Source organism: Columba livia, chromosome 4 (genome assembly GCF_036013475.1).
Source record: "Columba livia isolate bColLiv1 breed racing homer chromosome 4, bColLiv1.pat.W.v2, whole genome shotgun sequence".
Taxonomy (NCBI): Eukaryota; Metazoa; Chordata; class Aves; order Columbiformes; family Columbidae; genus Columba; species Columba livia.
Window position 1 is genome coordinate 11,638,756 of NC_088605.1, and position 24,435 is coordinate 11,663,190.

The 24,435-nt window shown below is 38.9% G+C and overlaps 2 protein-coding genes across 10 annotated transcripts in view; one reads left to right on the forward strand and one right to left on the reverse strand.

Annotated features, from left to right (window-relative positions):
* Positions 1-1,956: 1,956 nt before the first annotated feature.
* On the reverse strand, positions 1,957-24,349 carry TRMT44 (tRNA methyltransferase 44 homolog). 2 transcript variants are annotated; one of them, XM_065062598.1, is made up of 11 exons: positions 23,908-24,349; positions 21,198-21,315; positions 20,117-20,336; positions 18,753-18,821; positions 15,964-16,071; positions 14,769-14,840; positions 12,052-12,158; positions 11,255-11,438; positions 10,223-10,601; positions 8,480-8,596; positions 1,957-6,071 (listed from the first exon to the last, which is right to left on the reverse strand). In XM_065062598.1, exons 1-11 carry the CDS (start codon positions 24,347-24,349, stop codon positions 5,839-5,841), a joined length of 2,049 nt encoding a protein of 682 aa, XP_064918670.1. In that variant the 3' UTR covers positions 1,957-5,838. The 2 variants fall into 2 exon arrangements, with proteins under 2 accessions (XP_064918670.1, XP_064918672.1); XM_065062600.1 differs by lacking the exon at positions 14,769-14,840.
* ACOX3 (acyl-CoA oxidase 3, pristanoyl) overlaps positions 24,218-24,435 on the forward strand; it is a 35,960-nt gene continuing 35,742 nt past the window's right edge. For 3 of the 8 annotated variants that reach the window (XM_065062565.1, XM_065062562.1, XM_065062568.1), the window contains exon 1: positions 24,295-24,434. The gene's annotated coding sequence lies outside the window, so the exon portion shown is untranslated. Of the gene's footprint in view, position 24,435 lies in introns of all 8 variants that reach the window. The other 5 variants (XM_065062566.1, XM_065062570.1, XM_065062563.1 and 2 more) reach the window with 3 other exon arrangements.

Below are 24,435 nucleotides of genomic sequence, written 5' to 3' on the forward strand. Positions count from 1 at the left end.
ACCTGCTGGCCACGGTGGAAAGCAGCACAGCACCCATATATTTTGTAATATAACAGACACGAATGATTCTGCCCTCACACTGAGGTACTTCTGCAGGCCATTACTGCAGTTTTTTCTGCATTTTTTTACTGTTAGCCTCTATGATGAGGCATCCCAACAAAACAATGAAAGATTGGACAAAAATACCTGATAATTAAAGCTTTTCAAGAAACAGAAGACTTCTCTCACTCAAAAGCATTCCATATCTGCTTAGATTCCAAATACAAGAAAGAATATGGCTGCTAGGCTAAACTCAATGCAAAGGTTCAATATTTATGTTCACAGCATTATCAGATCAATACTAACAGGTGATGTGTTTACTATGGGATTTCAAGTTCCTAAAACAATCTGACAAAACAAACATTAAATAAAATAGAAGATTAAAAAAAAAGACCAAAATTAGTATGTCTATGTTATTCCATAGTATAACAGAAATAAGGATAGCAATGCCTGTACTAGATGGATTTCCTCATGATGCACCAAAGGCCAGTGAAGACACCGTGATGCTGCAAAATAAAAGCATTGCCCCTGGGAAGGCTACGCATTCAAAGAAAACAAAAAGTGTGATGCACTGGCAGAAGACAGGCAACTTGAAAACTCTCTGCTCTCTCAGTATTTTGTACATGAGAAAAGGGCAAACAATCTTCCCCTTCATCTCTCAGTTCCATGTTCATTCACTACATTAAAACCTACTAACATGAAGCCTACAATCCACAGCAAAGACTCTAATGTCACAGCTGTTTTATCTCTGTGTACATCACACTCATAATACCAACTAGCAGCAAGGACAGATTCCTTATTGCTACTACAGCGAAGCAATCACCAAAGTATTCAAAATTCTGGGCAGGCTGTCTGGGAGAAGACTGTTTTGGTTTTGTAGACAGCGTCTGGGCAGCTGTCAGACAAGAAGACTGACTGGCAGCTTGAACGAGGGTGTTTTCACAGTATGGCAGGTGCTCTCAGCCTCAGCAGCCACCCCCTGCCCCTGGAACGTGCAGAGCACCACGTACCTGGGAAGGGCAGGACACACGGCTTTGGGTGAAGCTCAAGGTGTCTCACCGAGAAGCTACTGCAGATGGATCCACTGATCTCTGAACAAAAATTTGCCATAATGCTCCTGCCACAAAGGAATGTGAAGCTGCACTCACCCAGTTAGAGCCAGTGAAACCTGTAATAATAAAATTGTAGAGGGAAGACAGGAGCTGGGCTGCAATTGCTGAGCTGATTTCAGCTGGCAGTATTGTAGAAGCACCCCATTAGAAGTAGCTTAAAGCAGCACTTATAGGATGGTAAATGAGCACTAAATTATTTACGTATTTCTACCTGATAAATATGAACATTAAGTTATAATACAAATGAACTGCATAAACACAGCAGGTCCAAATAACAGTGTTCACTAAAAATTACTCACAACAGGCAAAGCCCAGACATGAAACCATTAAAATGCTGCAGCAACCCGCTTCTGCAAGAGGAAATGTGCCAACAGCCCAGAGGAAAATCTCAAGATGCTACTCACAGGCCCAGCATGATATAACAGCAGAAAAAGTTGCCTGTGAAAGGGATTCCTCATGGTAACATGACAGCATTACACTCTCAGTGAACTCCCAAGTAATCACAATTTTTGTATGAAAACACTCTTTCAATTACATAAACAGAAGTTACTAGCAATAACAAAATACAATGTCTGAGTTTCATGGATGCCAAATGTTTAGACACTTCAGTGGACACCTGTCTCAATATTTGATGTAGCTGTCACTTGGTAGGACTGTTACAGATTTTATTTCTCATCTCCGCTGATTCTGAAATATTTGCCATTACGATGCCCTAAGCAAAGCTATTGATTGCTCACTCTTGTCTACTTTATATAGCTACAGCCAGATTCCAGCTCACAAAAACGTGCCAAGATCACGACAGATAAAGAGTTAATTATCATTTAAAACTTTTAATCTGGACAAACAAGCCCCCAAGCCCCAAAGAAGCTGCTTAATTTTATTATAAGCAAATCTATAGGCCTGTATGTGTTGCCAGACAAGCTGGAAGGCTTCCTCTAGGAATTGCTCTAAATCTAGTTAATAATTTACAACATAAAATAGTAACAGCAGTATTATAAACAGACAATTCAAATGATACATACACAGAAAATCTTCCTGGATTGAAATGTAGCGGAAAATAGACTGTTGTGAAGCTATATATAGATACTCCATGAGTGAAAATACTGTCCTGTGATTTTTTTTCAGTTTTAAGGATCTGGTGAAAAACTAAAATTTAGTCTTTTACTGAAGTTTATAAGGGAGAATGTAAACACAGATTTTTCTGTTCTTATTTAATTTAGAATATTTTTATAAAATCAATGAAACAGTAGCTCATCTACAGATGGAAATACAAAATCTCTAGATGTCAGCATTTCTGATCACAATCTGATATCTATCTTCTCTTTATATTCTCACTCTTGTAAGGCATCTATGACAACAAGTGTTTTCCTTCTATAAAACTGGCTTCAAATAAAGCCAAATTAACTGATGGGTAGTGATGTTAATAAACTAAGGAGTAAAATGACAGTGTTACCTGAACAACTGAGACTTTATGCTGGAATCCACTGTGGAGCAAGAGCTTTTCCATCAAGAGCAAAACTGATTCTTACTCTGTATAGTGTTTCATCCATTGCCAAAGCTGAATATTGTATTAATGCTATATTAAGACTGTGTATCACAGAGAAATCAACAACATACAGAATTTGGATAATGTAGAGCTATTTAGATAAAGTAGATCCCAGGGCTCAGTGTTTGGGCCAGTTCTGTCTAATATCTTTATCCACAATCTGAACAAGGGGACAGAGTAGACCCTCAGTAAGTTTGCAGATGATACCAAATTGGGTGGGAGTGTTCATCTGCTGGAGAGTTGGATGGCCATACAGAGGCAGCTGGACCAGCTGGATCATTGGGCTGTGACCAATTGTATGAGGTTCAACAAGGCCAAGTGCCAGGTCCTGCACGTGGGTCACGCACTACAGGCTCAGGGAAGAGTGGCTGGAAAGTGTCTCAAAGAGAGGGATCTGGGGGTGTTGATTGACAGCAGGCTGAACATGAGCCAGCAGTGTGCCCAGGTGGCCAAAAACGCCAACAGAATCCTGGCTTGTATCAGGAATAGTGTGGCCAGCAAGACTAGGGAAGCGATTGTGCCTCTGTTACTTGATGGTGGTGACACTGCACCTTGAATCCTGTGTTCAGTTTTGGGCCCCTCATCATAAGAAAGACATTGAAGTGTTGGAGAGAGTGCAGAGAAGGGCAATGAAGCTGGTGAGGGGCCTGGAGCACAAGTGTGATGAGGAGCAGCTGAGGGAACTGGGGCTGTTCAGCCTGGAGAAAAGGAGGCTGAGGGGAGACCTTATCACTGTCTACAACTACCTGAAAGGAGGTTGTAGCACGGAGGGGGTTGTCTCTTCCACCAAGTAGCATGTGATAGGACGATAGGAAACAGCCCCAAGTTGCACCAGGGGAGTTTTAGGTTGGATATTAGGAAAAATTTATTCAGTTAAAGGGTTGTCAGGCATTGGAACAGGCTGCCCAGGGAAGGGGTGGAGTCACTATCCCTGGAGGTCTTTAAAAGACACATAGATGTGGTGCTTAGGGACATGGTTTTCTGGTCGATTTGGCAGTACCAGGTTAACGGTTGGACTCTATGACCTTGAAGATCTTTTCCAACCAAAACAATGCAATGATTCTATTTTACGCCTTCAGCAGTTGCCAGCCTTCTATAATTCTGCATTTAAATGGGAAGGTATTTGGATGCAAAAATGTTCCCTTACCACTTCTCCAAACAACAGGGAAGTTTCTGTAATTACAGGAGATTGCTGGCTGGCTTGCTACCTACAGTGATGCCAAAGAGGAAGGGGAAGAGCCATCATCCATCTGTGACAGATCTGCACACTGGCGAGTTCAGAAATGAAGTCTATGCAAAGGAGGCAGTGTACCACTGTAATACAGTATGTTATGCTAGTTATCATAACATTGCACAAATAATATAAAAAGGTAGTTTTAAAGCTAATTCACTGGTGTTATCATGTCTATTTGAGACTTCAATGAGTCAAGCAGGTATTTCATTCCCTGTTTACTGGAAGGAAAAAAAAAAGCAAATCCAAAATACATCCAACCTTCTTCCAGCTTTTTAACGCTGACTGCCTACAATTCCGAGGGTCTCCAAAGGTGAACTCTAACTCAGGAAATAATCTGTTTCAAGCCAAACACACATCCTACCCCAAGTTGAATCATTAAGATAAGATACCAATGACTGGAAAAGAATGGAAAGTCTGGTTTTGCTCTTTGCACCACCTGGAAACAGTTTCAATCTGGAGACAGCATGAAATTAATTTTACAGGGGGCTCCTCCTCCTCAAACATATCAATATGTTTACCACAGTTACTGAACATCTTATGGAACTCTTTTTACCCTGCTCATAGCCAAATAAAGGCTAACTGAAGCAATGTCATCACTTGGTTACATTCCATGACTTTTCTCAACTCTTTTCCCCTCAATAAGCTAAATATATTTCTGAGATTCTTACAACAGAAAGTACACTATCAACTGCATTCCCTTACTGTGCTGCCCTGCTTCATAGGAGCTGCAGTTTATGTGGCTCAGAACTAAAAAATCAGAGCAGGGTTTCCACACTATCAGTACACAAACCAGGCCAGAGCCAACATGATTCCTTGCCTCAGAGCTCGTACAGCAGATATTGAACTTTACAAGTACTTCAGAGCTGACTGATATGAATTATGACACCAGTTCAATGACTGTCACTGAGTAATAATTGGCATTTCTGCTAAGTTAAACCTTTAAAGAAAATAATAGTCTACCAAAGAAAATCATAACCTGTTCAAGGTGCCAAGACGTTCCTTTGTTAGCTGATAAACAGAAACCCTAGCATTCCTTTATTATTAAATACATTTTCTACTGCTACCCCTTACTTTAATGAAGAGCAAGAGGACAGCATGGCCTACAGAACCCTAAAAACTTACACCTACATGTGAAGACTTCCACAATAATTTCCCAGAAAGTTACTCTTCAAACCAACACTCATTTTGAATCAGTACAAAAAAGGAAGGAAAGAAGGAACAGGTCTGACCAAGAAAGCAAAGGTAATATATAGTATTACTCCATAGCAACATGGAGAGGAAGCTGTTAGGTCAGGAAAGAGTGAAATCTCAGAATCACAGAGTGGTTGGGGTTGGAAGGGACCTCTGGAGATCATCTAGTCCATCCCACCTGCTAAAGCAGGTTCACCAGAGCAGATTGCACAGGAATGTGTCCAGGTGGGTTTTGAACGTCTCCAGAGGAGGAGACTCCACCACCTCTCTGGGCAGCCTGCTCTGAATTCTCTCAAATTTCTGACTCCCAAGAGCCACTGTGAGTTATAAGAAATCCTATATCTTCCTGGAAAACTAGGAACAAAACAGCTAATTTTCAGGGTTTGAAAATGCTGCATTATGTACATTAGATTTGATCAAGGATCATTAAGAGTGTCCCAAGAAATAAAGTTATTAAACTTTTCTACTTATACAAACGCATGTTAGACAAGCCATAGCAAAATCCAAAAGTATATACATACTTTACTATACCTTTTTCCATGTTAATAAAAATATTAAAGAATTACAGGAGAACTTGTAAACCAACTGGAAAATAAGATGCACAGGAATGAGGAAAAACCCTTCATACTGTACAGATCTTCATGCACCAGGCAGTCCTGAAGTCAATCACAGATCCAATTATGTTTACCAGCTTAAAGTTAAGTGGCAGCATTTTATTACTGTAAATGCTTTTTCTTTTTAATAATCTGAGACTGTCTTAGCTCCTTAGTCCCATGAGCATATGGGCAAGATTCAGAAGGCAGAGAACAACCATCAGGATGATGAATGAAAAACCAACAGAGACGTGTTTTAAATGCTTCAGCTGAAAGGCGTCGTTTCACTTCAGGCTTAGTTTTCCTTGATGGTTTCTCTTTTCTCCAGTCACGAATATGAACTCTCCCATTTAGAACTAAGATTTAAAGACAAACAAAAATGCAGCTGTTAATAGACAACCATGGGAAGTGTACTGGAAAAAATGCATGGTGACATTCAGTGAATAAAATATGTATTCTACAAATGGATCGCTCAGGCAAAACCAATTGTGCCACTTGTACAGAAATAGAAAGAAGTGCACAACAAAGCGAGGTAATATAGACACAGTCCAAAGACAAATTGATTGATTTCCCTGTGAGATGTTCTACTGCGATGCTGAATAGCTTGAGGCACCTTTGTATCACCTTTGTAGAGGTTTGTTTTAAATATAGCAGTTAGGATCATTTAGATTAAAATCGTCTGAATTTAGATTACAAGTCCTGACACGGAAGTTCCAACTTCAAGCACTGTAATCCTTCCCATGTTCAAAACTTTATTACTCCACCTTTAACACATGGTTATCAGCAAAAGTATCTATGAAGAGTCTTCTATTACTTTTGATATACAGAAACGTTCTTGCGAAAACAATAGTTCACTCACCCAAAAATATACTGCACCAGAGAGGTGACAAGTCTAATCCTTCATATGAATCAACAGTGAACTATCATTGGTTAATAAAGATTTGGCACTTTTAATTCATTTGCTATGTTGTGACCATAAACTGCACACACACATTTGTGAACCTCTGTCAGCTCTTTACATGTGTAAACAAAACAAGGGAAGTAAGAGAGATTAAAAACAACAGTGAAAATGAGAAGGGAGGAACCTGTCATTTCTAAGTTGCCATGCTCTATGTTCATATTCTGCTTCAATCATACCTTCTGTATCACATGCTTGTAGCTTGGCGTAGTTAACTGATACCATTCTGCATTGTTATAACCACTATACAAAAGTAACAAGTCCAGTGAAAGCTTAATATCACACACTCAGGCCTGGATGAATTTATCCCTCCATGTTTCCTTGTGATACACAGATAGATCTGAACTCACTCAAAGCCAGTCCAGAAGTGGGTTCAGCAGAGCTTTAAAATCTTTCTCAATCTTTCCCTAGAAAATCAGTCCTATGTTGGACAAGGTTCTTGATCAAAAGAAACTGCCACAGATCAGTTACACCAAGCCCCTTTCTCTGTGTATGTGTGTGCACATCCATCCATTTTTCATGTCTTTAAAAGAAAAACACTTGAGAAAAAGAGCTGTAGTCATGTTCTTCTCTTCTCTTTGGTGTAAGCAATGTCCTTCCAGACCACCTGCTGGTGCAAGTCCCTTGTTAAGGTGACATGCTACTAAAGGAAAGAACCAAATGGTCTCAACTGTAGCCCCAGGGGCTTTCCATCAAATGTAAATTACTGAGAACAAGTTGGTTTTAATCCTAATCTTTCTGCACAGATAATATGCAGACAGCATCCATGCCAAATTAAAATGCACACTCCATCTAACAGGTTGTAAATCTATCCCACCCACCCCTAATGCCAGGGAATCAAATTCAGACACAATGAATACCGTGTGACCAGCTCTTTTCAATGGATGCCAATTCAAAAGGATTTTAGTATGGCTTCACATTTTATAATTGCCAAGTGTACAGAAATCCTCAGTGGGTGTTAAACTTGTCTAAGTTAACCTCTGGCAACAACTAGGCCACATAGTCAGGATGATTTGCCAAGGATCAGTTCATCAGTATTTTACAGCTGATGTAAATTCTTGGGACAGAAGAAGTTATCACTTCCAAATTTGAAGCAGCCTTAAATACTGATAAAACATGGAAGATCTTGTGTTACTGCAAAGCTAGACCTTACTTTTGCAGAACTCCACACTGTCCAAAAGAAAAAAAACCCACAAAACCAAAACCCAAGAAAATAAAACACACCACCACTATATTACAACAGGAAAAAAAAAAAGGCAAAACAAAACAAAAACCAGCTATCAACAAACTCAGCCAGCCACTTGCTACAGAGTATTTCTGCCATGCTACCACGGGCTATATGAACACAATGAGCCTCACAGTTACCGGATCTTATGGAGACTAGTTTTGTGTTGGCATTTACACTGTGGGGCTTGATAAAGCCAGACTGCCTCAGTTAAATGCTTTAGTGAGTTTTCTCTGCATTTGACAGCCTCAAATTCATCAATACTTTATACAAAAACCAAAAACTCAAACAATAGCATTAATTTAGCTACTTTAACTAAAAGGCTGTCTTCTCAGACCCAGTCGGTCTGGAACAACATTTGGATGACAGATGCCCTACCAATCTCATTCAAAAGAGTTTTACTAATAGTATCTTGGAGCAATGGGCACATAAAGAATATCCAGCTTTCCACAAAGGTAGAGAAAGCAATTAAAAAAACACCACCACAGTAATTTTGTCAGTTGATTTTAACTGCACAGAGAGGACATGAAACAGATCATTCAAGAAAAACAAAACGAAAAAACCCAAAACCCCTTTTTTACCTTCAAATACTTGGTGATTGTTCTTAAGTAGTGTCTGCAGGCCTCCATATTCACTTTTCAGCCTTTTTAAAGTCTCTTTATTTAAGTGTTCTGCTACTTCTTTCAAGGAAAGGCTTTCTGCAATAAATAATGGCATAGCTATTAAAAATACATATATAATATCCTAAGAAAATTTAGCTTTTCTATAAATTAATGATCATGAGCAGAATCTATGAATTATCTACGAGTACCGCAGCAACTTTGTACTCCCAATATCATGCATGATATATATTTTATATGTATATTATCTGTAAAATAGCAGCTTTCATTCTACAGGACTCAAGTCAGAATTTCCACATTAAGACACATTTTCTGTTTTCCCTGCTTTTTTTACAGCATCATATAGTAGCATCTGGGCAAGAACAACCCCAGGTTCCAGTATAAGTTGGGGAATGATCCATTAGAGAGCAGTGCAGGGGAAAGGGACCTGGGGGTTCTGGTGGACAACAGGATGACCATGAGCCAGCACTGTGCCCTTGTGGCCAAGAAGCCCAATGGCATCCTGGGATGTGTTAGAAGGGGGTTGGTTAGTAGGCCGAGAGAGGTTCTCCTTCCCCTCTACTCTGCCCTGGTGAGACCACACCTGGAATATTGTGTCCAGTTCTGGGGCCCTCAGTTCCAGAAGGACAGGGAACTGCTGGAGAGAGTCCAGTGCAGAGCCACAAAAACGATTAAGGGAGTGGAGCATCTCCCGTGTGAGGAAAGGCTGAGGGAGCTGGGGCTCTTTAGCTTGGAGAATGGAAGACTGAGGGGTGACCTCATTCATATTTATAAATATGTAAAGGGTGGGTATCGCAAGGATGGAGCCAGCCTTTTCTCAGTGACAACAAATGGTAGGACAAGGGGTAGTGGGTACAAACAGGAAAACAGGAGGTTCCACTTAAATTTGAGAAGAAACTTCTTCTCAGTGAGGGTGACAGACACTGGAACAGGCTGCCCAGGGGAGTTGTGGAGTCTCCTACTCCAGAGACATTCAAAACCCACCTGGACATGTTCCTGTGTAACCTCATCTGGGTGTTCTTGCTCTGGCAGGGGGATTAGACTAGATGATCTTTTGAGGTCCCTTCCAATCCCTGACATTCTGTGATAACCCTCACTGCAATAAGCACTGTTTACATGATGTAGTTAGAGAGAACAGGGAATGGCTCAAAGGTTCTGCAGTAACATGACAAACTACAGTGAGTAAATAACAGAAATGGACAGAGGAGTATTGAATTATGCTAGTAGGGAGAGCTGAATTAACAGTGACTTGTATTCTTTCCCTTCCCAAAGCTAAACTAAATATTCCTAATCATGTCATAAACAAATGGCACTTCAAAGCAATTCTTACCGAATTGTCACATAATTATAGCTAATTATTATGTGACCATTGTAGAAGAAACTTAATATTCTCCCCAAACAGATGCAGTGTTCTGTTCTGGGTTTGTTTCGGTTCACTTTTTTAATAAAAATTGATTCTGTCCTAGTATTGAAGTGCAGAGGGAAAAAAACCCCCACACCAATTTAAAAATATTCTTATATGTCTTATTTCCATCCCAGAGTGCAAGAAAACACCAGGAAAAAAAGCACATTTGATTGCTACTGTACTTGTTTGGTATTTCCTAAGATGCATTTCACTTACTAAATTTACAAACATGTAAATTCATTGGAAGAGACATCCTCTACCAGCAAAAGCAAAATAATATAAAGGAAAGACAACTTCACCTCCTTGATTCCAGGTATCCGTATTTTCACCATGCATATTAGAACATGATTTTTGAGGGGCTGCATTTAACAGCAAGTTTGCCACGCTGAGAACAACATCATCTACAAAATCCCGAGGAAGAGAAGCACAATTTCTGATTTGTTCTACTTTTTCTCTGGGTTGAAATCCAGGCATCCAAGTTGTACCAGCAGTCTCAGTCACATTTTCAGGCAGTTCTTTGCAGACACCATCCGTGCGATCCTTGTGATTAAATCCAACTCTTCCGTCACATGTGACCACAGCACAGGTCTGACGATTATCAATAAACTGTGTTATCTGCTTGTCAATCAGAGCACAATCTGTAGGTGGATAGGTCCTATTTTTTCCAACAAGGCAAACCTGTTTTAGTAGAAACAGGTAAATCACCACTTATACAGAGTCCCATACTTACACATATCCCCCACACCTGCATGCAGACTTCTAAATCTACCTACAGGAGATATCCAGACAAATTCAATGCTCGTTAACATCTGAGGGTTTTTTAATTTTAGTTTTCAAATATTGGCACCACAGAAGAGATCTAGGAATCAAACCATAATCCATCATGCCATATAAGCAGAGAACAAAAAGATTATTCCTGACCCTCAGATTATTTACGAAATTAAAATAGGACACCTCTTCCTATTCTGAGAACATTTCGATTTTTATGGGACATGAAAACGAGCAAAATTAGGTACAAATAAGCAACACAGGCAGCTGGAAAAATTAAGGCAAAAAATGAGTTTCATAAGTTTTCCATCCTATAGGATGGCATAAGAAATAACCATAAAACCTTCCATTCATTGTTTAGGATCGTACCTATGACATTAAGAGCAGATTACCCAAGAAAACAATGAGTATTTTTATTATCTCTACAGAGCATATTGTCTCAAGTAATGCAACAGACTATAGTTTCATCTTACAACAACAATAATGAACAAACATCATATGCTTCAGAGAGCCAGCAACAACAACAACAACAAAGATAAAAGCCCTACACAGTCCAAAATTACCCTTTTTGTTGATGGAATTCTAAGGCAATCTTCTTCCACATGAAAGCCACACACAAATCCCACTTGGGCAACAAAATCGAGATATTCTCTGTACTGAGTTTTCTTGCTTTGTCTTCGGCTGTATTTTCCATGGAAATCAAAGAAGCAGCATGGCAGCACAAAGTAGCAACATGAATAGGAAGACCTACAAAAAGGATAACAAATTGCTGAATGGAAAGTTATTTCAGAGAACACACAAATCTAACAAATATCCCATCAGATACAAGCAATAATGGAAATTTTTGTTACGTGACAGAGCTTCATGAAATAATATTTATGTTCCTATTTCAGTAGATCTATTAGCATAATCAAATGTATTGTTTCACAAAATATTTGCTGTAGCAAATTCCTGTGCCAACTTGGTTTGCAGGACTAAATCTCTAGATACTAAACTATTGTAAGTGGTTGTGAAGAGCACGACGGTTCAACAAAAGGCAGAACCAACAGAAATTTTACTTAAAAAAACCACAACCAAACAACAGACAAGCATCTAAAGAATAAAAATCAGTTCTGTTTTTTTAACTTCAAAACCAAAATGCTGTACTGAATTCTATGAGAAAGTAAATATTCCATCTGTGCTTCACCACAGGAAGAGAAACATTTTGTAAAAATAATCATTTGGCATCAAAAGCAGCAGGTCCTGCAAGGACAGCAGGTGTGGCTGCAAAAGTGATGGTTTTCACCAACCGCACATAAGTAATTATGCTTTGTTTTGTCTTCCAATTCCTTCCCTCCTGTTGCCCTCCCTCCACAAGTACCTAGATGCAATTACAGGTATCCATGGTGTTAATTCATCTGAATGGTTTCCTATGAGCCAGTCAGTATCTGGAAAGAGATGACTGTCACCTGGTATGATTGTAGATTCCTAAAAAAACAAACAATATATCAAGTGAATTTTATTACAGGTTTCTTTATTAAAAAATAAGATGCATTTAAAGTACTAAGTGACAATATAAAATCATACAAGCTGACAAATACAAGGTGAATGAGAACCACAGACACCAATATTCTCCTCAATCCGCACTTTTGCCAAGTAGTAATTTTTTATAGCTAAAAAAAGTAATTTTTCAACAGCTACCCACAAAATATTCGTCAGACAAAGAGTGACATAACAATTCTGATTAAGATACCTGGCATGCTAAATATTTGTAAACAAATACCATACATTGGATTATGTCTCTTGCCATTCTCATTCTGTCACATGTATGTGTGGATTCAATTTTTCAGAAAGTCACTTAGTTTACTATGTTTTATAGTCCTAGGACTCACGCAGCAATTAATCAGAATGCAGCTTCACTACAGCCTTCTCTTCTTTCACAGACTCTTCCCAAATCAAATCCTAGTACACAGAACACCACTCTTCACATACTATCATTCACATATAATAAATCTAATCCAGATAACACTTTCCCTCTTGTCTATGTTGCCATTCCATCCCCTTCCAAGCTATACCAAGAATACCTCATGATACGTGCAAAATCAGAAGCAAAAATAGGAAACGAAAGGTTACAAAAAGAAGGCTTCTTTGTTGGCCTTTAGAATAGCAATTTCCTCATGGAAATTAAATAGATATGAACCCAGGAGAGTTCAGCACAGAAGTCTTCCCACCACAATATTGACTCACAGAATAGTTATTAGTCTCAAGAATAACCTATTCTGATGGTCTTAAAAAAAGTCAAAACAAAAAATAACCAACCACCAAATTGGATTAATTCTTCACACAGGTTAAATTTCAAAAGTTCTAGAGTGCCTTCATGTTTGTCTTTCTCATACACATTTTCTTACCTAGATCTAAGTTCAGCAAAGAAGGTACTTAAAGATGCTGATAATATAGAAGTACATAAACATACTCTTCTCTAAAAATGTGTATGAACCTCAAAATAATTATTAAATAATTATTGGGCAGATTTGGAAAAAAAGTTTCAAATTTGAACCTCCACGGGCCTTTAGGAAAAGCCCTGAAGATTACGTCCATACTTTATAGACAAAATGCCTGGTTTAGGAAGTCAAAAGTCACATGTATGTGCATCATAGTATCTCTATAGAGGAATTAAAGAAACAACACTTCATAAGGAATTTCAGCAAGACTACCTCTGTTACATCCCAGTTCCCCTCTCCTGAATGCACTCTTCAAGTGCAACTCTTTAAGTGCAACCATCCAGCCAATTCCTTATCCACCAAGCAGTCCATCCATCGAATCCATGCCTCTCCAATTTAGAGACGAGGATATTGTGTGGGACAGAGTCAAGAAATCTGAGAAACTGTGAACAGCCAGACCTTAATATGAAATCAATATATAAAATTCAAAGATTTCCACAACACTGAAACTTGGGCAGGAAAAGGAATATATAATATGAAGGAAGAGAAGGTTCTATTTGGTATGATCAGACGTGCCTCAATATATAGGAATACATAACAGGAATGAAGCAGCACCACAGCTTGATGTTTTGGATTGTTTCTTGAAACATTTCTGTAAGATCTGGTTGCAGACTGCAGCAAAGGAATCTGGCAGTTTTGGCAATCTGCACCCAAAATGGCAGAGTGGCAAAGAGAAGGCTGCACAAGACTGTGAAAGCTCAGTCTCCCATCTGTGAAAACTGCTGCTCTTTTGTTGATTTAATGCTAAGTTGTCAGCACTCAAAGATATGTCAAATTAACATTTAAACAAAACTACTAGAGAATAACTACAGACAGAAAATTATTTTAATATATTGGAAGCTGACAACTTTTGAGAGAACAGTGAGAAATTTTAGGAGTCTAGAGAACAAGAGATCAGGAACACCTCATCTCCAAAGGGCAACTGTTCATCAGTTCCACACTTTAATGAGTATCAGACCAAGAACAGCTGGAGTTAGAGTGAATGTTCCTGTGCTGAAATTGTTCCTGTTCTCATAAAAATACTAATGTGGAACTTGAAATATAATCCCTCTTTCAGGCTCATTTTCCTGCTAGTTTTTTTAAAGGCTATTATTGCAGTTACTTACCACAAGGTCAATACAGCTGAGGATTGGCTACTTTGATGTTCAACAATTTTGTCCCCATAATAGCACATAGCACTAGAAGGTGAGAACCACTTTCAAGAATAAACTACTCTGAATCTGGATACTAATAACATCTTTTCTGAGGTATGGTGGTACAAACAATGATACTTAATATTGATGTTCCAGTAAAATCAAAGATTGTTTTATAGCATGCATGTCTGTACATGCAGTAGGAAATCATGCTAGTCTTCTCAGCTAAAAAGTAAGCAACTTCCAAACATTCAAATACAGCATTTTGCTCTAATGATCCACTTTACAACTTACTTTATGGTTTCAGGGGATGTATGGGTGGCATCACAGCAAACCCACAGATCACTTTAGACAACTGCCTACAAACCCGTATGTTTGATTACATTTGCATCAACACAACTAGAAGCAATGAACAAATGAATAAAGTTACAAATCTGTAAGACCGACATACATTTGCATAATACCTCTAAATGAGTTTCTGGTCCATACATGTCCCATATTTTTCTTCTCCTCACATCAATTCCTCTACCTGAATGCTGAAATATTTGAACAACAAAAAGTACCACTTTTAAGTATTACTTTTAGTAGAAGTTGTCAAACAGGCTCAATAAACATACATATTAACACTGATTATTTAATTCATACTAAAATTTAGACACAGAATAAAACACAGCTTCATTATTTCAGGCAGAAGCTGAGTACTTCTAATCCCCTCTGTCTCTTCTAAATAAGAAAGGACTGGGAAACATTAGCATATAACTGGTTTGAAACTTTATCTGGGCACACCTATCAAGACTGCTCTAGAAAATCTGCATCTCTACAAAAGTAAAAGCAGAGTATTGTTTTCTGTTTGTCTGTTTTTAAAATATCAAAACCTTTTGTAAGGTATTACTGTAGCACCCACATGGCTCAGAGAAGAGTGCTACTCTAAGCAGCCCTTGCTGGGAAAACCACCTTTCAACAACTGAAGTCAGTTAGGCTGCTGAAGTCCAAACACACTTTTCGCTGTGTGAACCCAACTTCACTGCTGTTTTGGTTTGGCTTTTTTTGTTGTTGTTGTTGTTGTTTGTTTGTTTCGTTGTGCTTTGTTTGTTTTTTCCTCCAATCTCACTGATCATTTTTGTTGCTGTTTCAGAAACTACGCCCCCAAAAAAATGAATTTTGCTGTTGCCACATTTTCACGCCCAAAAGCACAGTATGTTGTTAGCCATTGCACAGGTAAGAAATTCCAAGATCATTTTTAAATATATAGAAAAACAGGACAGGACAAGTAGAATTCAACTTTGATAACATGAACTTCATTAAAAATATCTGGTGAGAGAGAATCTCTATGTTAACATTCCCCATTCCTTTTTGCTTTGTCTACAGCATAACTAAATTACACCATTACTTTTTCTTTTCTCTCTTAGTTTTTTTTATCTCAGAAAAATATCCTTGAATGGAAATGAATTGCACTAATAAAAACAGATAGATAAGTGAAAGGTTTCTAAAGCTCTGCTAGGATTTTTTTTTTCCTGGAACTAGAGTGACAAAAATCATATTTTAGCAACATGAATTAACTGAATTTTGGCTATTTCTGTGCCAGATAAAAGGAAAGCATAACAAGAATATTGACTATCTCTATTTTTTAATTGTTATTTAAAAAAGCACTCTACTTACCCCCTCATTGTTTAGAATATGAACCAGTAGACCATTTCCACATCCAAGATCTACAAATGACTGTTTCTTGCTCAATCCTTTTTCCTTTCTCTCTTCTTCCCAAAGAATCTAAGACAAGAAAATAAAACATTTTAGATTTCTGCTCTCAAGTTTCCCTTTAAGAAAGCAGCAAAGGTTATTGGAAATAAAAGGAGAAAGCTGGGAGAATGCAGATGTGACAGAAGACATCCACTGTACTCACAGAGAAAATAACTTGAAGAAAACCACAAAAACCTCAAGCCACTAAAACTGGCAGTAATTAGGTTGCAAAATATCAATCATTTTCTAAGTGCTAAGCACATGCTACACTCCATTCTGAGTCACTGGAAGTTGAAATTAGTCAAGGCTATACAGCCCTGGGCCAGAGTCAGCATAAATGTAAAATAAGCTGCCAAAACAAATGGTGCAAGAGATGAAGCGAGGGAAGTAGCAAGCAAATTTCAACAGTGTCTCTGCAAGTAACACCACAGAAGCATTTATATCTACTGTATTAAAGAAAGAATTGGGGGCAAAGCTGAAAAAATAATGCACCAAAACATTATTTGTAATCATTTGGCTATATATTGGTACATTTAACATCACTTTCTACCGAACAAAGCGTAACTTACCTAGCAAGTCAGCTGCCCCAAATTCTACATCGGCTAAAGAGACCCCAAAGCTTTTAGTCGAATTCTAGTCCCTACTCTGTACATAATTACTTTTACATAGTTATATAATTCATAATTAGGGCACAGATTAGTCTCTTTCTACTGTTGTAAAACTCTATTTTTTTTCCTTCAGTGAGAAGTTATAGAGCATGCATTCATCGATTCTGCACACCGGTTTTCACTATGTCTAACCAAAATCATGTAGAGTACTTAATCACAAAAATTACTATTTATAACATTGCTGCTTGATAATTTGCCAGTTCTGCCAGAGGGAAAAAAGCTGCAGATAATCCATGAGATTATCTGCCTGTGCTTACATTTTTAAATGTAGAGATCATTGCAATTTTGCACTCCAGGCTGTACCCCAAAAATCCCTAACCACCTCCTACACAGATCACACACATCCTCCATCCTCTGCCAAGTTTCTCATGATGCAAACTGAATAGCTGCTCCTTTGGGCATGTGCCTGGACTGCACGTGACCTTAATATGCCTGCAGAGTAAAACCAGGTCAGATGTAGATGCCATAAATCCATAAAAATTTAACACTGGACTTACCTTCTCTTAACCACCCATTTAACATGCTTGTAAATAATGAGTTATTATATACCATCATACAGATAGCTAAATTTTTTTTGCAAGAAGGTTAGGGTATTAATACCATACTTTAAGCTTTCAGTTATAGAAGCCAATTATTAGATTATTTTAACAACTTTCTGAAAATTACTGCTACGTCTGCTAAAACACATTATCACTGTAAACTAACACTAATGAAAATGCTTTGCAAGTTTTTATGCACAAGAGCATCATTACAGAATTTTCCTGTAGCTACAACTATTATAAATCCTAACATATAGGAACTAATTATCATGGTGGTAAAAATGGTAAGTAAATGACATAGCTCTTTACACAAGCCAGTATTACAGAATAGTTCAGTTGAAAGTGACCTACAACAATCCAACTACCTGACCACTTCATCTTAACTATTTCTCTGGTGCATAAAGTTCGGCCACACCAATGTGACAAGATTTGGAGAGTGGTCTAGGTCAGTCAAGCTTCCTCAGACAGTTTTAAAAAATCTTCATAGGAAAATAAACTGAGGTTCTAAGTTTAAACAGTCAATTATCAAAATAAATTAGCCCTCAACAAGTTCTGTAAATGAGCTAACTTATCTACAAATACTGATTTAGAGAAGATGTAAGAGGTATCTACATTCTATTTCAAGGTAACAATGCTCTTTCCACACTCTGGATAGCAGTCAAAAACATTTATGTGCCTATATAGTGACAAATTTTGATACTGTTTAAAAACTTAGTTTGTAGTGACTGCAGGTGGCAGAATTTTCCTAGATTCTTCAATAGGTAGGTGCCTTAGAAAACCATACCATGCATTTAACTGCATTCCTAGCTTATAAAATCAGCCTTATTGCATTTGAAGATGGGATCTGAGCTGAACTTTCATCGGTGAAAGGCAAAGCAGTGAAAAGTTTTTTAGCATAAAATTAACATAATGGTAGAAATATGTATAAAACAATTGCTTCTGATCTCCAAATCATTCTGTCTAGCCACCATTTTTCTGGTAAATCAGTGCTTTTTATCGCTTAACAAATTCAATACATGTCTGTGTTTATCATGAACTTTCTGTGACACAGGACTGCAAATCTTTATCATATCTTCACAAAGAAGTTTTAGTATTTCTCCGAACTTATTTTTTTTCCAATTCTATTATTAAATTCCTACCTTCTGCTATAACTTATTACTTGCAAACCCCTGAAATGCTGTTGAAAGTAACAACAGTGAAGATCAGAATACAATACAACTTTAATACAGACAAGAATTCCACTTTCAGTTTAACTTATGCTTGAAAATATTGCAATAAGAACTTTGTCTCTCTGCTTAAATGAGAACAAAAAAAAAAATGAACACCCCAACCCCCCAAATACCTACATCATTTCTCCTACTTCCTTTCTTTTCGCCTTGTATGCCTGTAATAACTTCAGGTCATTCTATTTTAAAGAATGCAACAACTATGAAATGAAAATACTGATTCCTATTATTATGAAATAGAACCTTATAGAATATTACTAGGCAAAGCAGTTCCTTACCAGCAAGTAAGTGGCAATGGCAACATCTTCATAAACAAATTTCTCAGGATCTGTCACTTCAGGCCATACCTTCAGGAGAAAACATATAATTACTGTATGCACCATCTGAAATCACTTAAAGAAGTGTCAGTGTGATCTGGATACTCATTGACTTCAATGGGTTTCTGCACTTGATGAATTTACATTTTAACCTCATTAAAGTTATACACAAAGAATGTAAATAAAGACTGCTTGACTTTGTGAGTCACACAGAAGAATGGTGGTGTAAAGAATGTTTGCTGTCATCCAGTCAATAAAGCTTTCAAGGACATTATGGCTCCATATGTGCAGCTCACAACAAATAAACTGCTGCATCTGCTCTGTAATAGAGACACATACTTAACTCCTTCAGAAAAAAATACTTATACCATTCCTGTTATGTGCAACACTGATAACAAGAGCATTTGTAAATCTTTTTCACAACCTAACAGGCATAGAATTATCCTGGCACAAGAGAACAAAAGAGTCAAAATCTGAAGTAATAGACAGAAAGTGGAAGTATTATCCCTATTTTGTAAATGAGGAATTGAAACAAAGATTAAAATGCTCCACGCTATACTAAGTCTACGGCAGAGCTAAAGACTAAACCACTACCTCACCTGCAAGTCTAATTTTCCTCTCACATATATCTTTCTATTAGTACAGAAATATCAACAGTAAAACCTTTCACCACTTTCACAATATGTTTTCCAGAAGCATTTACCAATATTTTTGCTTGAAGAAAAGGTGTATAAAGATATAGGTATTACTTTCTTACAGCACTTAAGATGATCACTGTAATTTTTCAGGATCCTCAGGACAAAAAAAATAGTACAGCATTGCTCCTCTAACTCAAACAACATTTGCATCCAAACTGAAGAAGAGTAATAGGAAATTGAATCTATGTGCAAACTGGTGCTATTTCCAGACCCTTTCAGATTTTGGAAAATGAGGTGCTTTATTTATGTCTTCTAGTGTGAATGACTGACCTACTGCTTGCTTCTTATTTGATGAGAAACATTCTGGAAAATACCTAACTCCTCTAGATATTTAGTGTGAATTTCACTCCAAATCTGGCTTTTTCAGTTCAGTTCTTACAAACACTAAATTAGTCCCCGCCCCCCTCCAAAAAAACCACCAAAAAACAACAAAACTAAAAACAAACACAAAACAAACAAACAAAAAACAACAAACAAACAAAAAAACACCACCAAAAAACCATACATTTAAATTAAATTGCTTCTTTTAGTAGAAAAATAATTTAGTGGAAGAAGTTTCACTAAAAAAACAACAGAAAATATAAGAAAGCATATTACTACGGCATTTACATTTACTGCCAAACTTACCTTTACCATCTCTTTGTATTTTTCTTTAAGGTCTTGATAAACTTTGCTGTATTTTGCTATTGAAATGAGCGAGAGTGTACTTTTAAATTCACTGGGCTTTTGCTCCACAGACCATTTTGCCAGTTTGGATAAAAGTTCACTTCCAAGCCATTCTAGTTTGGGGTATGCAATTCCATCTGAAAACCAGTCTTCTGGAAATGCAGCTACAACAGACACAGACCTTTAAAAATAAAATAAAAACTTATTATGAATACAGCATATTTCATTATCTCAGCTACCTCATAAAAAGAGTAAAGAATGATTAAGTGGAAAAACAAAACAAAACAAACAAGCAGAGGTGTAAAAGTAGAGCAGGGAATAAGGAAATAAATAATACACAAAACCAAAATGAAAATAAAACGGTGAAGTTACTGAATAATTGAATAGTCTCCTCTGAATTTTGTTAGACAGCTCATTAACTGCCAATTGAAACATGGTACGGGAGAGTCCATGCTACATTTAACACAACTGAGGACTCACATGTGACGAACAACGTTATTTAGCAATATAGCCAAAGACTAACTAGTAAAAGTGAATTTGTGAAGTTCATAAAACAAGAAGAAAGTTTAGGAGAAAAATACATCAGTTGGTACATTTAATTATTACATCATCTGCCTTTATTTAGATTTCATTATAGCTATGCCCTCAGATGCTCAGGACCAAGCTGCAATGGTCTACAGTTCAATGACTAGAAGCCCAGCAGTTCCAAACAGCAGCTCCAATTTCACCCTCAACCACAGAACCTGACCCTTCTCACAGGCATAGATCATTCCTCCTGATCAGAATACACATATTCTTCTAGACTACACACATGTACGGTCAATGCATACATTAAAAGCTGAAGCAGATTTGTTTTGTGTTTATTTGGGTACTGCTGATGTTTCACTTTTAACTGAATACTGTGCACTTAAGATCACACATCTGCTGCCATTTACCAATCAAGCACCAATTTATGCAAACCAATTCACACAGATGCCAACACTAAAACATAGTGCGATCCCTACAGTAATTCAGGGTTTGCTTCCTCTCTCCCAGCACTTACCATTCTTCATCTTTTATGTGTGTAAGTTGAATTTGATAAATATTGCACTTTTTAATCTGGTATTTTCCTTCACTGTTTTCCTCCAAAGGCAGAAAGGTCACAGTTCCATTGTAAACATCTGAAAGATAGGTAAATAGTCATATATTAGTCCATGGTGCTAACCATCCTGCTTAGCACTACAATAAACTTTTGGTTCTTTAGTACTTTTAAGCACAAATTAGTGAGACAAGATCTAGGACAATGCAGGAAGAACTGCGATGCTCAGAAAAGATCGATTTCTCAATGTGCCTGACATCTGAAACTACTGAATTGTTTGAATTCTCAAAATTTCACATTCTGTTGCATGACGTTAAACAAAATACCTAACGCTCATCAGTAAAACTATTCACATTCTTTACACTTAAACATTTGAATAAAGTAAAAGCCAGATAGTGAGATTTTTCTGGCACAAAACTGCTGCTTTGCCCTCCTCCCCAGTAAAACTGGAATCCTGGGAAGCACATTTTAAATTACTGGAGACTTACATACCACCCTGGTATTAGATAAAAGAGCAATGAAATATTAAAAAATAATCAATAGTATTATCAGTATCTAACAGTTCTGCTGTGTTATTACAATTAAGTATAGCTACACTTCCATGCAGCTTTCCCAGTTAGAGCTCCCGGCCTAAACATGGGGGAAAAACACAACATTATCCATCTCTAATCTCTCATAACTCTGAAAGGAGGTTACCTGAGAAAACCTGGTTTTAGGTGAAGGCACTTCTATCATGTTAAGATATTAAGCTATGTTCAGCAACCATGCTACTGATTTCAATGGTATTTATCACCTGTGGAATAAAATGTTTATGTCGAGCAACAGATTCCAAAAACCAGAGATTATGGAAGAGCTGAGATGGGCTGACAAACAGCTGGTCACCCCTTTGAGTGCCTCTACCATATTTCAAGAAGATATCCTGCAACTTTTGTCACATTTCATTCTCTAATACCAACCATGCATGTACTACAATTAACTCCTACACAAGTAAAAACAGAGAGAGGGGAAGAGTGTGTTCTTTTGAAATAAGTTACAAATAAAAAGGAGACTGCAGCAAAATATGAATGGCACGATACAAACTAGTACTCACATGCTGCTATTTTTTTTATCTTCGTATTTAGTCCCTATATCCTTTTGAAAAAGTGACTGTAAAAGCTTTTACTATAGTCCATATGGCATCACAGAATCACAGAATGTTAGGGTTCAGAAAGGACCTCAAAAGATCATCCAGTCCAATCCCCCTGCCAGAGCAGAACACCCAGATGAGTTTACACAGGAAGGTGTTCAGGTGGGTTTGAATGTCTCCAAAGAAGGAGACTCCACAACCTCTCTGGGCAGCCTGCTCCAGTGCTTTGGTACCCCCAAAGTAAAGAAGTTTCTCCTCATACTCAAATGGAACCTTCTACACTTCAGTCTCTGCCCATTGCCCCTCATCCTATCCACTGAAAGGAGTCTGGTCCCATCTTGACATCCACTCTTGAGATATTTATAAGCATAAATAAGAACCCCTCTCAGCCTTCTCTTCTAAAGGCTGAACAGACCCAGCTCTTTCAGGCCCTCCTCATAACAACCACTGGTCACAAGAGCATCCTAAGTCAGCTGTCCCTGTAAAGGACTATAGGTCTTTTTGAACTGTAAATTTAATTGGGTCTGGAATTGTGAATTCCTGTCAAAAATTATCCAAAATTTATCTTTAAAATGTGTCAACGTCAAACCTATATAAGTTTCCTTGCATTAATAGGATTTACTGCAGCATATTACCATCATATAATGTAAGCACCTACAAAACATTAAAACCAAAAAGACCAAACTTAATTTTTAAGCAATACTGACCAATATGAAAGCTGATGCAAACAGTTCAGCTTGGCCAGGCAGCTGCCTACTGTTTCCACAAACTGTACACTTTTAAATGCTACCGCAACTTCTCCCATCATTGAGGGTAACAGAGCACTGGAACAGGCTGCCCAGGAAGGTTGTGAAGTCTCCTCTGGAGACATTCAAAACCCGCCTGGACACATTCCTGTGTAACCTCATCTGGGTGTTCCTGCTCCAGCAGGGGGATTGGACTAGATGATCCTTTGAGGTCCCTTCCAATCCCTAACGTTCTGTGATTAGGTTTTCACTACAGCAGCACTTTTGTGTGGGCAGCTTAGTCAGGACAGGAGCCTGCACGATGACAGTGCTTCTTGCCTTTACTTTTTAAGGAAAACAAGAAGACAAGGCATTTTCTACACCTCTTCCACAGGAGCGGGCTGCCCGGCTTCCCCAAGTGTTTTTCCCATCCTGGCAGTACCTTGTAAGTAACATTTAGCTCTTCCCCTACTACGCCTTCCTAAGGTTGAAGCCGGGGTTGTTTAAGCCAAAGTCTTACATGTGTTTGACCTCTACATTTTCTATTTCAACTGTTGACACTTCCTAGCACAACAAAAAAAGATAAAAACAAAAGATAATAAAATCTAAGCACACTGTAAGGAAAAAAAAAAAAATCCACCTGCCTTCCCACAAGACGGGAAAAAAAAGTGGCATTTATCTCGTTTGCGGGACAACCTCGGATGGCACAGGTCCACAACAGACCCGCAGGCTGCGCTCCGGCGCCAGCGGCAGCTCCCGCCACCCCGTCCAGGAGGGGGCCCGGCACCCCGCCCCCTCTCCCCGTCCCGGGGCTTCCGCTCACCTTGCACCGCCAGCTCCTTGGTCGGCGGGGCGGGCGGGCCGAGCGGCCGCCCCCGGGGCAGCAGCGTCCTCAGCACAGCGCGGAGCTCGCAGTGGCAACCCGGGCCGCCCCACGGCGTGAGGGGCGGCAGCAGCTGCCCCTGCCCCACCGACAGCTGCCCGCGCACCTCCCTCCACAGCCGACCCAGCTCCGCCAGCCCGCCGGGCGACGCTCGCCCCTCCTGCCCCGCGCCGTTCCCGCCTCCCCACTCGGCGACGAGAGGGGGAAATGCTTCTCCGCCCTCCCCGAGCGGCACCATCCCCTCCGCCTCGATGGCGGCGCCGCACAGCCGCCTGTTGGCCACCTGCGGCTTCTCCAGCCAGACGCGCACGGCCGCCCAGAAGCCGTGGGGCAGCGCGGCGGCACCGCCATCCCACACCGCTACCGTGCCCACCAGCCCCATTGCCACCTCCCCCCTGCCGGAGGAGGCGGGGCGCGTCGCAGACTGCTCTCGTCAGTTCCTGAGGCGGGGACGGCGGCGGCTGCAGG

Bases quoted from the DNA above. Each gene is read 5' to 3' on its own strand.
- TRMT44 (XM_065062598.1), bottom strand. From the start codon at position 24,349: ATGGGGCTGGTGGGCACGGTAGCGGTGTGGGATGGCGGTGCCGCCGCG. The intron at 20,337-21,197 runs GTAAGTGCTGGG...TTATTTTTAAAG, and splicing joins CACATAAAAGATGAAGAATG to GTCTGTGTCTGTTGTAGCTG. The intron at 16,072-18,752 runs GTAAGGAACTGC...TTCTTGTCTTAG, and splicing joins CCATTGCCACTTACTTGCTG to ATTCTTTGGGAAGAAGAGAG.